Source organism: Homalodisca vitripennis, chromosome 3, assembly GCF_021130785.1.
Source record: "Homalodisca vitripennis isolate AUS2020 chromosome 3, UT_GWSS_2.1, whole genome shotgun sequence".
In the NCBI taxonomy this organism is placed as follows: domain Eukaryota; kingdom Metazoa; phylum Arthropoda; class Insecta; order Hemiptera; family Cicadellidae; genus Homalodisca; species Homalodisca vitripennis.
The window spans coordinates 166,866,379-166,880,320 of NC_060209.1; the positions used below are offsets into that span (position 1 = coordinate 166,866,379).

Genomic DNA, 13,942 nt, shown 5'->3' on the forward strand with positions numbered 1-13,942 from the left:
ATGTAATCCATAGATTAATACAGTGTATTTGAACTACATGTAAGTATTAAGGTATATACACCTCCGGGCTCCTTTGTGTATATCGGGGATGGAGCAATTGGATTAGGAATTGATAGTGTGGTTTGATGGAAATACAAATATCCCTTCAGGTGTAGAAAATACACGGGTTGATACAAATAGAATAAGCTAAATGGGAATGATGCATTATCAATTATAAAAGTTAACTTGTATAAAATTGGAATTATGACGACTAGATTAAATTTCCTAAAGTAAATTAACCAATGTAAGTAGTTTTAATGTAACACAGATATGATGGGAATCGTTGATACAATGTGAATACTCCGTGTCGCTCAATGTAACCTACAGTTTGTTACACGGTGAGAAATCTGAGACTATCACAGACTTTACTCCTAGAATGGAGTCCTCCTCCGTCTGAAGAGATCCGCCAAGAGCAGAGCAGGTTTGCGAGACTACTTAATTCTTGCAATGATTTTAAACACACACACACACACACACGCGCGCGCGCGCACACACACACACACACACACACACACACACACACACACACACACACACACACACACACACACACATAGGATGTATATATAGGACATATATTTTTATTCAGATATAGTATAAAAAATTTGTTATGGAAAACTAGTTAAGCTACAGAAAAAAATTTGCCAAATAGATTTGAATAGATAATGTTTACCATAAACAATTGCGTTTTTTTACATTTTTAAAGTCAAATAACAATAGAACCAGTATACATACCAAATATTTATTAGACACGAGTTATTTGAATAATATAATTACAACTTCAACGGTACTTGTTTCAACGAAATCCATCAATTCATAAGTGAGCACGACCACTTTAAAAGTACGCTTACGCAAGCCTGGAGTAGCAAAAATTTTGCCCTTTAATAGGCACAAGCTGTTTTACATAGGTTATACAAATCTTACAAGATACTAACTATTCTGAATTGTTTATAATTCGAGCGGTATTGTTTCAACTAAATCTGAAAATCATAAGTGAGCACGACCACTTCTAAGATACGCCTGCACAAGTCGCGAGCTTCAAACATGTGACAATTGAAAGGTATCAGCTTTAAAGTGGTCATGCTGACCTATGCGGTGACGGATTTCGTTGAAACAAGTACCGTTGGAATTTTTATGGAATTATTCACATAATATCTGATACATAATAAATGTTTTATAATTATACCGGGTTTTTACTATTTGGCTTTAAAAGATGAACAGTCGCCACTTAACTCTTATCTATTCAAACCTTTGTGCTAAATTTGGTTTGTTTAGCTGAACTTGTTTTAGAGATAATACCAAATTTTGAAAAGATATATTAAGAACTACTGACACAATAATTGTGATGATAAAAAGATAGGTGATGCTATATATAGATTATAAATATGCCTAATAATGGTTTAATTGTGTAAATAAAATTAGTAATAACACGTTTTTGTTTATTTAGATCACAAATCAGCTGCAAAACCATTTAGGCATGTAAAATAGCACCGCTATAATTTATTTGGAGGATTTTAATACACTAAGTGTAAGTATATAATCAAAACAATGTTTAAAACTTTAAAAAAATGTCAAGGTTCAACTTAAAAAATATAACTACTAAAGAATATATCATTTGGTAATTAATTTTATATATATATATATATATATATATATATATATATATATATATATATATATATATATAGTGTATTTTACGATTTATAATTACGTACTAAAAATTGCTTAAAAATAGTCTAATGACAGGTTTAATATTGACAGTATATGTGCTATACTCAATTTTGTACATAAAGATAGAGTTATGCTAAGCACATCGGTTGAAGTACTAAATTAACATAAACATCTATGAATAGATACCAACAGATACCCAACATAGATACCCAACAACATAAAGCTTTCAAGGTTGTGTGGTGTCGTTATAAATTAAATGTGAGTAAACATACTTGTAGGAACTACTCCTTGTTATCAATACATACAGCTGTTTTATTCTATAATGTGCGTTGCTTGGACTTGGTTGCTAGGTTGAAACTAGCAAGTTGAAAACATAGCGGATCATGTGATTTTATCACATCTTTGCTGCTAAGGTCGCGAGTACGAGTAGTGTGGTGAGAGTGGGAGAGAGTCGACCCAGACATGTGATCAGCTGTTCACTGTTCAGTAGTGACAAGGCTGCGACTGTACACAGTTCAGTCACATGTGATACGTAGTAGATGCGGTCATGTTTGTGTTGACCGTGCTACTTTCTCTCCTTCAGATTCTTCAAGCTGAAACTCGTAAGTAGATGTTCAAAACTTTTCTCATAAATTTATAAATCAATTGAATAATTTTAATCTTTAACATTGTATGATTTCTTAAAATTCAGTCATAATTTAATATTGAAATTTAATAACTGGAGTATATATTTTAAATACAAAGTAAGATCATTTCCTGTAATTTTTAAAAGTTTTATGGTATTGGCACATACTTGATTTATTAATAATGAACCACGATATTTCTTCCTTAAAATCGTGTCCTTGTCTATCCATACGTATATGCGATAGTTCTTAATAGAACGGTCCTAAAGAAATGAAATTTGGTTTCAATAAAGTACTATTTTTATTGAATGTTTTATATATACTCCCTTATTATCTTATACTCAGTTACTATCGTACATTATTTTACATTCTTGTATTTTAATAATGGTTACGTTGAAAAGAAATCATTATTAAATTATTTCTTGTAACGAAAACAAATCACTTCGAAACATATTAAAATTTATTCCATTTTTGTGCTCAACTGCTTTGTCAATGCAGCAGATATTAATAGTATCAGAATCAGTGTACTGTGATATTTTTTTTGCTTTTTACCTTTTAAAATTACAATAAAATATAGATACTATATTAATCTACGTAGTTTTTCGAATGTTTCATACTAAGTTAATACGGAAATTATAATAAATGTTATTAACTTACACTTCCTGATATAATTTCAATAATCGCAAATATATTAATTAAATAACTTTTTATTCCTCAATATTTCCACTGGCCAAGAAATTAGATGTAGTGCACCCATTTCTGAAACCCATAAAACCCCTTCAGATATCAGAGCTATTAACACTGTAAGTTGCCTGAAACAGTACCTTATTTTCTTATTACGTTATTTTCTTATAAGCCGACGACCTGTAGGTATACAAACATTTAAATGTCACTGGTTTTATTGTTTCATGTCGCTGTCATGAACAATGGCATCGACACCATTGTCCCCTGAACCACATGGACTAACATGGACATTGAATGAAACTCAACGAAAACAAAACTCAAGCAATTTGGGAACTTTAGATTCGTAGGAACCATTGACTTAACTAATTACCTTAGATTTCGACTTAAAACCAATCTTAACCGTATAGTAACAACGTGAACCGGATAGCACTCACGCTGGCAGAAAACTTCCCTGGTCTGACCACACAACTGAAACCTATAATGGAGTGTTTGGTAACATTCAGTCACAAAAAATTATTTCATTTTCAGCCATTGAACATGAAGGTGATGGTAGTAAAATTAGCTTTTTATAAAGTCAACTATTTAAGAGTTCTTGTAAGTGACATGGTGGTTGCGCTCTCGGATAGATTACAGCGTGCTCAGGATGCTGAGGTTTTCTTACACCTTTATTAAACAACTGTTATTGCTTAAATTGAATGAGATTCGTCTGTTTTACAAATTAATTAACAGTGTTGCATTCGTTCATGCTTATTGGTTCACTATTGTATCTATCAGAATGTTTTTTTTTTTTTTTCCATCAACTATTATAATACTCAGTGTTTTTTTTACTATCGATCCTCATTTATAGAAATTCCGTTTTTAATACCTCTTTCACAGTATCTTCTTCCCGAATTTGGAATAATCTTCCTGGTCGTATCAGACCTGGTATCCAATAAATAAAGATTATAATCCACAAATTATTAAAGTATGAATCGGATAGATATGGCATTATAACACACTATTTCAGACATTCAAAGCTAGTAATACTGGAATTTTCTTAGAGTTCAACAAAACTCAAACAATTACAGCGTGTTATAATTGTCTGTTATAATAATGTGTTATACAGTGTGACTATAATTATAGTCCTTAGTTTTTATAATTTAAAGCTGAAAAGCACTCTGTTGTCTAATTATCTTTTAACACTGTATGATAAAGTAAGTTTGTTTGTGTAACTAATTATCTGATAATAGGTCTTTCCATCTGTCATATACATGTTAAGAGAGTGGTATTGTATAATAATACATATATCGTTTAAACGTTCACTAAATGCAATAATAATATACAGTACCCTCGTTAACGCTACCTGAACAGTATTTGGTTATTTTTTTAAATACGTTGAAAATTGTAATGTGTAGAATCCGTTTAGTAATTTTGAAGCATTGGTATATTATTTTCTTGAAAACTACTTAGAGCCTATACTACTTTAAAACTGATGAATATTTCTTATTAACGTGCAAATTAAAATCTTAACTCATGTTTTGTAGTGCTGTTAAATACAAATTTTGTATTAAATAAAGAAGGTGATGGATACCTAAGCAGTTAATATTTTCTACAGTTTCTTAGAGTTAAGATATAATACAGTATTTCACTACCTGGTACAAGTACGTAACGTGCAAATAAACTAAAAATAAACAGACTAATTTGTGTAACAAAGGAGTTTCGACTGAAATCCCGTTACTTGTTATGCAAGGCTGGTCGTGTCACCGGACACTTGTGGAAGTGACAGTGTCGCCTCTGGTGAACGCCACGAGTATCCGTCCTCTCATAGTGTCCTGGAGGACAGAGACTGTCCAGCCTGGGGACTATGTGGCTCTCTACTCCACTGGCAGTTCAGAGCCACTGGTGACAGTCCCAGTGACCTCTCCTAGTGGCTGGGTCGACACCGGCCTCCAGGAGAACCGCAGTGCCTGGGACACCCTCGCCTTCACGGAGCAATGTCTGGGATACTGGGTATCTCTCAGGCGAGCCAACAGCTCCCAAGGTATGTTATATTCGTAATTGATTATCAGTTTTGTTGAGATATATGAAATAAATAAACAGGGTGTTCATATACTCCGCGGTAATAATTTGGATTTTTTTCTAAGTTAAAATCAACTAAAATGAAATATAAATATCGTTTGTAAATTCTTGGTTTTCCGTCTGTCAGTATGTATGTTTTTATATATTTTTTTCAGAAACAAGAAAAGATTAAAAGTTATTGGAACAACTATTTATCCCGTGATCTCAAATCAAGAGCAAATTAAATATTAAATTATGATATCTCGATTGGTGATGTCGGTTAGTTGAAGTTTTAAACTTTGATAATGTAGCAAGTAATGAAATGAACTGAGAAATGCCTTTACTAAAGAGGCGAAAATACGGCTGTCAAAACCTCATAAGATTATGTCAATTTATGAAGAATAATTAAAGTTACGATTAATTATGTTGTAATAAACATAAAAACGATGTAAATTAATATATAATAACAATAAAAACTTACATATACATTATTTCTTGAGCGAGGTTTGTTATTATATTACACAACTATAATCGTTGTCTTAAATGTCAAAAAGAGACATTATTTTACTTGATGTTTTTGTTTTTAAACAAAAACTAACAAACAGACAAAATGTAAAATACTAATTTCTTATCCATGTCTACATTACATTATTTGTTTGTCTGGACCTAAAGAACATATTCTTACAACATTCGGAGGGTTGTTAATTACTGTGTTTATGAACATAACATGAAGACCTGTATATAATGCTACCAATTTATTGTTTGTAAATTAAATTATAGTTAAAAGAGAAATCTACCAATGAACGTGAACGAGCTATCTAATGAAACTCAGGCTAAGTGCTTTGTATCGCTTCTTGTGTTTTGGGGTAATGTTTACTCTTGCCTTGTGTAAATTATACTCCTTAGCTACACCTGCAATAATTATATATATTTATGAAAATGTCTTGTTAAGACGAAATATAGAGGATATTTATGTTCTATTTTTCTGTTATTAACAGTTTATTATTATTTAAGATAGCAATAACCTTAACTAAATTTAGTTTAATGATTAACTCTAATTTCATACTGAAACATGAATGCTATTTACATTTTGAAACATTTCTTAGAACATACAATAAAAACCAATGATTTTAACTAATTTAGTTTTTTTATTAACTCTTTTTTGATATTGAAACATGACTGCTTCATATATTTTGAAACATTTCTTAGAACATTATACAATAAAGAGCAATCACTTAAACAAAATTTAGTTTCATTATTCACTCTTATTTGATATTGAAACATGACTGCTTCATATAATTTTAAAAATTTCCTAGAACATTATACAATAAGTATTTTATTCTTAAGGAATGTAAATATTTCCCCTTATCAAGTAAACACAGAGGTGTAGTACATACTAAATATACAAAATAAATCATGAAAGAAAATTACAATTATTTAACCCACTAAGAAAAGATAAAACAATACGTCTACGAAGTATAAGAGTGGCAGAAGTAGGGAATCAGCAACTAACAATTTTGGAGCCTTGAACTACGTGTACTCCCAAGACCTTCTATACCGATAAGAAGTTCAGCTTGGATAGTTTCACTGATAACGCCGTAAACTATAGTAGACTGTGACAACGCTGAATGACGACTAAAACCATTTTAGGGTGAAATTTCCATGCAGGAAACGTAAGTATATTCCTCCCATATTCATATCTTTTAGTGTGTGTGTTTTTTAGGAAATTCAAAGTTTATCTTAATATCAATAAGATGATGGAAACATGGACAAGTATGTTAAATTATAGCTAGTTTGTGTTTTATGAACTATTGCATCTTCCGTATTTCTGAATGTTTTGTTCTTTAAAGTAGTCTTAATCTAATTTTGTATGATTCCCTTCAAATACATTCACTTAAATAATTACGTCAAGTTTTGGTTAGATCAATCCTAACAAACTTAATATGGTATTACTTATTAAGGAATATTACAAGATAGTGTAATATAAAATTATATGGTACATCCTTTAAAATATTTATTTTTTGCCTTACACTTTTATTAGCTTTATACATGTATTATATATTTTTAAACATATTTTGAATTGAGATTAGATTCTACGTAACATACAACTTAATTACACAATGGCTAATGCACAGCTAAATATTTAGAAATGTTTTAATACTTACATTTTTGCAAAGATGAAAAGTACTTCTCATGTTTCTTCCCTTTCAAACACCCGAACTGCAGCATTTGTTAAGAATATGATAGTATGTTGTAGTAATTGTTATTTCCGTAGCCTATAATACGGTTTTAATATTAATATCTAATGTCAATGATCTGGATTTTAGTCGTTTTTGATATTCTTATCAATGTATCTGTCACTTATTTTAGACTATCTTGGTAAATTCTCATTGATATAATATAATTAATAAGTAGTAGTCAAGTATTCTTGAGTCTATAATTTGTTATTGAATGGAAATGGTGTAACCGTTGATACAATAAATAAATAAATAAATAAATAAATAAATAAATATCTAATGTCAATGATCTCCATTTCCAATATAGTATTTTTATTCTCTCGTGTAATGCATGAACAAATACCAATTTTAGCCCAAGGTCGTTTTAACGTTGTACCACTTATTAACCTGTTCATCGCTACACTAATCAATGAGACGTATTTATATATATATATATATATATATACGTGTTTAGTTCATGAAACTGAGTTGGTTGTTAAAATGGTAATACTTGAAATGACCTTGAATCCATTAAAATCAGCTGACTGACCTCCCGCGGTGTGACTAAACCGCTATCGGACACTGATCCGTGATATTGGATTATATTACTGTGGCTTATATTTGTATGGCAATTTTATTATTTCTTAACCCCAATTATTTTTAACACTGTTATATCAATGTACGAGGTCATTGTGGGTTAAACAGGCTATGTGTGGCTCGTAAGTATTCTAGTCTATTAACTCTCGTCCATAAAACAAACCTATTTTTAAGGATACCAATTATTTATCTATCTTCTAACTTAAAATTAAGTTACAATCGTTCATATACCTATTAAGAGCAATAGAAAATATTATTTTCGTTTCAAAAACTAATAGTTGTGATAGTTAAACGAAGTATATTCAAATGTGTATTAGGTATTAAAATCTAGATATCGATACTGCGCTCAATTTTACACTTTCTATTGAAAATAAATGCAGATTTATTTATTTTGTGATTTTATCGGTACTACGATGATTACTCATAAGATAAATTTTAAAATATTCGCTAATTCACTAATACATTATTGTATTGCCTACTTAGCAATTAATCTCCATGAACAATTTGAAGTTCAAAGGTCAGTTCGTTTTAAAAATACTCTGCAAACAGACAGGTAAACAGATAGAAATGAAGTTCTCCCAGCTCCTTGAGTGATAGGTTTCGTTAATACCCAGCTTATTGTCTTTATTTTTATTTTTTGCAAACTGCTATTTGCTATAATACTCGTTGGTACAGCTGTAGCATCGTCTTGCCTGGGGACAGCACCGCGATGGATGGAACGCCAACGTGAAGTTATCCAGAATATGTCTCTCAGAAACATGTTTCTACCTGGGACTCACAACAGCGCAGCTTATCTAGAGAACCATCAGCCTTTCCGCGAGACATTTGTACAGAAATACATTTTCAATCAGGTAAAAACATATTTGTTTATCTAAAGAGCTTCACACAAGTTTGACATTTGATATATCTGCACATTATAATCTCAATTAAAAACTAAATGCATGTCATAGTTAAAACTCGTTTAATGCTATTAAAAACAAAATTATTTTTTTTCTCTTTCAGACACGAAATATTGGACACCCCGAAACATGAAAATGATCAAATTAATTTGATTTCGATATCCTTCAATTTTAAATTGTATGCGAGGTGATAAACTGACTATATGTCAAAATTAGTTCTTAACAGTAACTATATTATTAAGTTAAGTGTTCAAATAAGAATATCTCCTGTTTAATTGTACTGGAACCTGTTACCAAAGTATAAGTAATCTACTTTGTCTTTTCTTAACAAACTAGTCGACAAAGTAAATTTAATTTGTTATTTATATCCGTTAGTACTATAGGGTATTCATGTTCAAACAAATATTATAGCCTTGGATATAATTATACAGTAATGCCAATTTGCATTTTATAATAACACAGCAAGTTTCTCATTAAGTAAATTGACATGAATCGATATAATCAGCTGCATTAGTTCTCGTTTATAAAGTTTACCAAGGTAATTTCAAATACGAATTGAAATATTTTTAAGTGTGTCATAGTTAACAAAACTAATTTATAAAAAATCTTTAATTTAGCATTTTTTTATTTCGATACCACAAAAAATAGCACGATTGATGATCGTCAACTTTGTAAGGGAAAATGCCTCAAGAAATTTAGTAAAATACTAGGTTGTGTTTTTATATAATGCGATATCCCTGAAGGACCGAGGAATCAGCAGACTTTGTCACTGTGTGCAGGACGAGAGAGTTCTCAACCAGCTGATCTACGGGGCTCGAGTTCTAGATTTGAGGATAGGTTACTACCCATCAACACCTGAGATATGGTGGGCCAATCATGGTGTTGTGCGTCTGCGGCCGCTCGTCCAAGTCTTGGACGATGTAAAGCTATTCGCCAATATGACGGAGGAAATAGTCGTCCTGGACTTTCATCATTTTCCTGTAGGTAGGAGAATACTTATTAAAATAATTAGTATTGGTACTCCATACTTATTGGGACAAAATATAACATATTATCAAGTAAACAGAAAATCGGAATTTTACATGGTTTTAAGTATTAAGAGAATAAAACAAGGATTGAAATCTATCATTTTGTACAGGTTTCAAAGACAGCAATATATAAGCAAGCAAACACAAATAAATATTTGTCGATTGACTCGTCTAAGTAAAGTATTTGGCAACCGAGCTAGTTTCACACAACAGTGTCAACAATCACAAAAGATTATGTCATGAATATTGCCGTGACTTCAAAATATAAGCTGACTACACAAAATGAGCTTTAAAAATAATGTAATACATAGGAAGAACAATATCGACACAATCCACAGAATGTGGTACATCTAAAAAAGATGTTGGTAGGAAATGGGTACAGTACACGTATTCAACCCTACGTTTTTGTTATTGATCTTTAGTTATAGTATGTGTTCGATCTTTATTGGCTGAAGTGTACTTAGCTGTTTCAATTGATTTTGATTTTATGAATAAATTTATTTCTTATAATGTTCTTCTTAGCTAAACAGGCCAACCTAAAGGTCGGTACAACAGGTTGACTTAATGGTCTCAGTTAATTGAACTAATAAATGAAAATGGAATTAAAAACTCTTCTTATACCCAATAATATTAAATTTGATCAAATAAAACAGTTGAAATTACAATTTGTACAAAAATTTAATAAAATAATTTATCCAACCTAGCTCTAGAGGTAACTTTACAAAACAGCTTTTATTTTATTTTAAAATCGGTTGTTTCATAAATCCAGATGGTATTGACTTATTGTCTAATGCAGGGTTCCAGAGCGACTCATGGCTGGTTCACCAGGCTCTTGTAAAATACGTGGAAGATGTGATGAGTGGCTACTTGATATCACCCTCCCTGGGGTGGGGAGCACCACTGTCTAGCCTGTGGCAATCTGGGCGCAGAATCGTGCTTAGCTACAACTACCAAGGCCCTTTGATGGGCCAGTACGTCTGGCCTAGGATTATACAGAAGTGGGGCGATGTACGCTCTGTCATTGCTCTACACGAGTACCTAGCTGGAGTTGTTAACAGGTAACGTTTATTAAATGAAACTACTTCATATCCCCATTCCTGGGGTGGGGAGCACCTCTGTCTAGCCTGTGGCATACTGGCAGCAGAATCGCGCTAATCTGAGATGTAATTAACTACGAAGGCCCTTTCGTGAGTCAGTAAGTTTGGCCTAGGAATGCACAGAAGTGGGGCAATGTGCGCTCTGTCACTGCCATACACGATTAACTAGTTGGAGTTATTAACAGGCAATGTTTACTGATTAATGTGATTTTATTTTTTTTAGTTTTTTGTTCATCACGCTATGTTAAAAAAACTATTATCTAATTATAACATTATCACAAGTTTTATCGCTCACTTTTGGCTAACAAATAACTAAAATAATTTCAGCCATATTTAAAGTAATATTATGTTTTTTAATTTGGTATTTTTCCATATAATCTACAGACTTTAGCTAATAGATTTTAGATTTTTCAATTTAAATAAAACAATCTGGTATCGTGGAAGGTCTACGGTTAGTATAAAAAAATGATAAATATAAGAGGGCCGTATGAACCATACACTGTTATTATATACAATGAAAACTGAACGTCACCAACCACGGCATGGGAAATATCGATTAAGCTTTGTGAGCAGTAATTAAAATTACTAGCAAATTTTATTATCAGTTTTTGTATAGCCTACTATTTTATCATTCGGTTTCGTTTCTCCAGGCCGTACCCTTACCCTTGGGCAGCCATGGCAGAGCTCACACCAGCTGCTGTGGACGTGATCACTGGCAGGCTGGGCAGTCTGCGCCAGATAGCCCACAACGTCAACCGCAACGTGACCGAGTGGTTCCGCGGTGACTGGGGCGCTCTCTGCAACATCGTCAGTGTGGACTTCCTGAGGAGCTCGGGAGTGGTGAGGGCTGCCCTGGACTGGAACCTGTGGCGGGCTCGCGGCACCAATTGTGGTTCATGATGAACTGTTGTCGGTAATGTTCACGTTTACGCTCAAAAAAGGAAGAACATGATCATCAATTATTACGCTATATACCTACTCAGGTAATGCTGAGTTTCGAAATAGTTCTAGAAGGCAATACTGAACTGATAGGTTCTATAAACAATCTTTTGATTTTTTTCCAACTGTTTTGTCTGCTGAGATTGTGTAAAACTTCGTTTCTATACAATTTAATTTTATAAACCAAATTTAATGGGACTAAGAAACGACGAGAAACCAAAAAATTTTAAGAGTTCAAAAACAGTAATACTTGAACGAATGCTTAATGTATTTGAAAAACGCACTCCAAAACAATTCATGTGCTACAAAAAAAAAAAAAAAAAAAAAAAAAAAAAAAAAAAAAACACGAGATATACATTGTTATGTCAGAGATCAACGCATTGACATATTGCAATGTATACATGTGAACTATCTATGTGTATATTTATCGTCGCAACTTCGGCCGTAATTTTTTACATATATTTTGGAGGACATTCTAAAAGTAAATAAGAACATAAGGTTCGTGGTGGGGCTAATCGGATCAAAAGGAACGAAGCATAAGAGTGAAAGCCTTTTCCAACACAACTACCATAGAGACATTGAGATTGTATTAACTGGAGCAAAAATTTAAAAGAGTGTTCTATAGAAAACATAATAACCTAGGTAGCCACAACCGATTCATTACCATAACTAACCGAAAAATTACTGTATTTTGAGATTTCGAGAAACTTTTCAACTAATATTACTCGATAAAGTCGATGTTACAACTCATGATTGAAAACATCGAAACAAAGATGGACAGAACCCCACTAACTCAGATTTCTTAACTACCCAACATGTTGTTTTTTATGTAAAGAGTATTTTTTTCGTTTTTCTTACAAATGTTAAACTTTTAAAATATTTACTGATAAAGAACAAAAACAGTTTTAAAATTTCTGGAATGAGCAGAAAAATTTATTTACGCATTTGAATATTTATTGATTACTAATTGAGACGCCTTCCATCATTCTGCGATCATAAATAAAGGTGTTAAAGTGTATTAGGTCTTTATAATACGGTTCAAATCAAGATGGCTCCCAGAACACCCGCCTCATAAACCGCTACACTGTTTCATCGACTAGTAGTGTCATGAGGCTTCACAGAAGTATTGCGTAATATTGTATTTATACTTTATATTTATTAGCAAACATACAATATCACAATTCCAAATTGTAAATTTTAGACATATTTTTTACAGCACATTCCTTTAAACTGGACTTATATAGAAAATAAAGATATGTAAGCAAAAAATAAATTTCGGGCCAATGACATTTTTTATTCCATATTTCAAAATCCTACACCTTTCTTTGGTGCTATAAAAATCGTTTTAAAATTATATAAGTTACGTTTGGAGTTGAAGTCCTAATGCTGGCATAAAATCATAATTGTAATTAATTATAAATTAAACATGAGCTAATGAAGCCATAATTTAGATTTCCTTGAAAGTTAAATATTATTGCCATTGTAAAATGTTTGATATTAACTTGAAAAAATAAGTTAATTTATTATTAAAGCAAAAGAGTCAGATACGATTTTATTTATTAGTTGTAATTTATTTAGATTCTTTCAACTCCTTTAATAAAATGAATTGTTTAAAACGTAATGTGTATGATGAAAACACTTATAATAACTTATGGTTACATCAAGAGGAAACATGCTGTTCCAGAGGAGAGAAGGGTCCCAACAGGAAATTTGGGCTGTAACAGTAAACTACATACATAATACTACCAAAACAAGCTGAAAGCAGCATAAAGAATTTTATTAACAAAATATTTAGTGAGTGGCTAATTTTAGAGTTATAAAATATGAGCAAACCTTGTTTTTGACAAATATAAAAAATATTTGTTTTTATAAAACATTTCCATGCTTAGAAATAGTCATTTTAATACTATTAAGACGAAGCCATTTTTCAATTTTGATTACCTAAATGTAATTCCGATGATAAAACCTATTCATACATTTCGAATTTTGATTTACTCGGTTGTTATTTGTAGATAGAAAGAACTATATGAAACTATATTTATCTGGCCAAGTACAATATTATTAGGACTTGCAGCACACAGCATCGTAATCAGTACGGTTTTATATGTCTAC

At 31.6% G+C, this 13,942-nt stretch overlaps 1 protein-coding gene across 2 annotated transcripts; it reads left to right on the plus strand.

Moving 5' to 3' along the window:
• The first annotated feature begins 2,138 nt into the window (after positions 1-2,138).
• On the plus strand, positions 2,139-13,385 carry LOC124357761. 2 transcript variants are annotated; one of them, XM_046809797.1, is made up of 6 exons: positions 2,139-2,312; positions 4,747-5,037; positions 8,543-8,718; positions 9,510-9,750; positions 10,591-10,852; positions 11,542-13,385. In XM_046809797.1, the coding sequence occupies exons 1-6, from the start codon at positions 2,258-2,260 to the stop codon at positions 11,789-11,791; spliced, it is 1,275 nt and encodes a 424-aa protein (XP_046665753.1). In that variant the 5' UTR covers positions 2,139-2,257; the 3' UTR covers positions 11,792-13,385. The 2 variants fall into 2 exon arrangements, with proteins under 2 accessions (XP_046665753.1, XP_046665754.1); XM_046809798.1 differs by having other exon boundaries at positions 2,149-2,312; positions 9,546-9,750.
• Positions 13,386-13,942: the final 557 nt, after the last annotated feature.